The following is a 2,752-nucleotide window of genomic DNA, read 5'->3' as shown; positions in this document are numbered from 1 at the left end:
CTAATCATCAGACCCATCACTGTCTTCATCACTAGAGCCACCAGTATTGTCATCAGAATCAACAGCATCACTGCTCCCAGTATCCTCAGAGCCCTCACCATCCTTAGCCTCTTCCTCAGCCCCACTAGCAGCACCTTTGTCTTCATCCATATTGTCACCAGCAAGATCATCATCTGTAGACTGCTCAAGACTTTGGATGAGCTTTTCAAGCTTTATCTTCCTGTTGTCCAACTCCTGACAAGTCTCTTTCAGCTCAGCAATAAGAAGGGCTTTGTTCACAGATTTGCTGGGTTGTGATGTCCCAGCAGATGTCATGTCATCAGACCTCTGGAGCAGTTTGTAGTGAAAAGACAAAGCACTCTCCCTCTTACATACAGAATCTTTACTTTTCAGAATTCCAGGGTGTTGCTTGAGGATTATCCCACATATCAGGGATGGGAATGCAATAGGGAGCTTGGTAGCAGAGGTACCAGCATGCCTCATAGTTTGATCAAATATATAAGTCCCATAGTCAAATTTTGTCTTGGTTCCCACAACATAAATAAATCTTCCTAGGCCAACAGCAATGGTAGAAGTGTGATTGGTAGGTACCCAGTTAGCAGCACCAATTTTGTGTAGCAATGCATACCTGACATTAAGAGAACTAGCAGACAGTTTGCTCTTTATAGGCCACTTCTTAACCTTACCACCAGTGATTACTTTGCACACCTCGTTATCAGTCACTTCAAGCTCAGGTTGAGCCTCAGCATCTCTACCTAGATATAGGTTGATAACAGCAGGGGAAAAATCTATACACTTTCTTCTAACATACACCTTATGAAAATCATCAGTTCTTCCATCACCACAATCTTGAGACAAGTTCACAATAAATTCCTTCACACGCATTTCATAACACTTTGAAAAATGAGTGACAGTCTTAATCAAACCTGCAGACTTGATGAGCTTCATGACCTCTTGACATTCCAGAGCATCATTTGCTAATTCTCTTTCAAGAGCCAGCCTTCTTTGATAAACAAACTTCCACTGGATGGCATTTGAAGCATAGTGCAAGTAAATGTTGTCCAGAGGAACATCACGAACCTTTGTGGAGGATTTTGTGACAGCAATCTTCTTCTTTGATGGGATGTCAGGGACATCACTTAAGACATCATCTTCAGGGGCAGAAACACTTCTTTCCTTCCTCTTCTTCACTGCAGTCTTGCTCCCAGTGGTTGAAGGTTCAGCAGGGACCTTCTTGATCTTCTTTATAGTGACATTCTTTTGAGGAGTAACTTGAGGAGTAACTTGAGGTTTGGAAAAATCTTGATCACAAACCTGTTTGCCCTTACGAGTCTTGACTCTATGAGAGATGCTAGAGATGAGCTCATCATCAGCAATGTCAATAGAATCATCCAGATCATCCAGATTCACCACATCATGCACAGTAGGGCCTTCATTAAGGGTTTCTTTAGAAGGAGCAACAGGAACCTCTTCAGCTTTCTCAGGTTCAAGAATCTCAGCATCTTTAGTACCAGATGTTTCAACATTGATAGCTTCAGATGTCTCAACATCTTTGGCACCAGGGGTCTTCTCATCATTGTTGTCAACAGATGTCTCAACATCACCCTGATCTTTGCTAGCATCATCTTGACCATCTTGATCATCTTTGCTGTTCTCAGAGGCAGGAATTTGGGCTAGAGGAACAGATATTCCATCAACCTGGTGCCCTTCATTCAAGATTCTTGTGACAATACCTGCGATCGCATTGTGAACATAAGCAGAGCCCTCTCTGCCTTGAGCAGAAAAAGTTTCTGGAACAGATCCACCAGTTGATTTTCTTGCATGCATCTTTCTTGGTGGATTACGAACAGGATCGGTAGCAGGAACAGAGTTCAATGGCACAACATTCAACACAACATCTTGATCACTCACCACATTGGGTGCCCTAGATCCTGATGCTGTTTCAGAGGAAGGAGACGATTTCTTTGAGGGAGAACTCTGAGACATGATGAGAGAAAATGGAATGCTGGGTAAAGGTTTGTGAATGCAGAGACACAGAGAGGTAGCGTGAGTGTTGAGGATAGGTTTTGGGGGAATGGAAACCGTTTGGGCAAATTGTAAAAGGGGGGGAAAATACACTTTAATGTGTAATGATAGCAAATATTTGGAGAGAGAAATAATGTTGGCCCCACACCCAATTAATTGCTATAATCCTTCACAAAGACAAATGCCTAGTTTACTTCTTAGATTTTCAAATTGATTTGCATCCAAGGCTTTTGTGAAAATGTCAGCCAGTTGAAGATTTGTAGCAACATGTTCCAAGGCAATTATTTTATCCTCAACAAGATCTCTAATGTAGTGGTGTCTAATATCAATGTGCTTGGTCCTGCTGTGCTGAATGGGATTCTTTGAAATGTTAATGGCACTTAAGTTGTCACAATATAATGTCATGACATCTTGTGTGACATTGTATTCTGTTAACATTTGTTTCATCCAAACAAGCTGAGAGCAACTACTTCCTGCTGCAATGTATTCTGCCTCTGCAGTGGATAAAGACACACAATTTTGTTTCTTGCTGAACCATGAAATAAGATTATTCCCCAAGAAGAAACATCCTCCTAAAGTACTTTTTCTGTCATCAGCACTTCCAGCCCAATCTGCATCACAATATCCAGTGAGAATAGGTTCACACCCATGAGAGTAGAGCATTCCATACTCACAAGTACCATTCACATATTTCAGGATCCTTTTGACTTGGTTGATATGACTGATC

General features: G+C 41.6%; 1 protein-coding gene across 1 annotated transcript; it reads right to left on the bottom strand.

The window, feature by feature from the left end:
* LOC131625372 (uncharacterized) lies at positions 1-1,986 on the bottom strand. Its single transcript, XM_058896236.1, has 2 exons — positions 1,135-1,986; positions 1-873 (listed from the first exon to the last, which is right to left on the bottom strand). The coding sequence occupies exons 1-2, from the start codon at positions 1,984-1,986 to the stop codon at positions 1-3; spliced, it is 1,725 nt and encodes a 574-aa protein (XP_058752219.1).
* Between the last annotated feature and the right edge of the window lie 766 nt (positions 1,987-2,752).

The sequence above is a fragment of the Vicia villosa genome, unplaced genomic scaffold (assembly GCF_029867415.1).
Source record: "Vicia villosa cultivar HV-30 ecotype Madison, WI unplaced genomic scaffold, Vvil1.0 ctg.000210F_1_1_3, whole genome shotgun sequence".
In the NCBI taxonomy this organism is placed as follows: Eukaryota; Viridiplantae; Streptophyta; class Magnoliopsida; order Fabales; family Fabaceae; genus Vicia; species Vicia villosa.
The sequence above is the reverse complement of the archived record's forward strand: the minus strand, read 5'-3'. Positions and strand labels throughout refer to the sequence as shown.

What these genes read in the sequence shown, in the direction of transcription:
- LOC131625372 (XM_058896236.1), bottom strand. Translation starts at nt 1,986, where the DNA reads ATGTCTCAGAGTTCTCCCTCAAAGAAATCGTCTCCTTCCTCTGAAACA. An exon ending in AAGATGATGTCTTAAGTGAT is followed by an intron (nt 874 to 1,134) that starts GTCCCTGACATC and finishes ATGCGTGTGAAG; the next exon opens with GAATTTATTGTGAACTTGTC.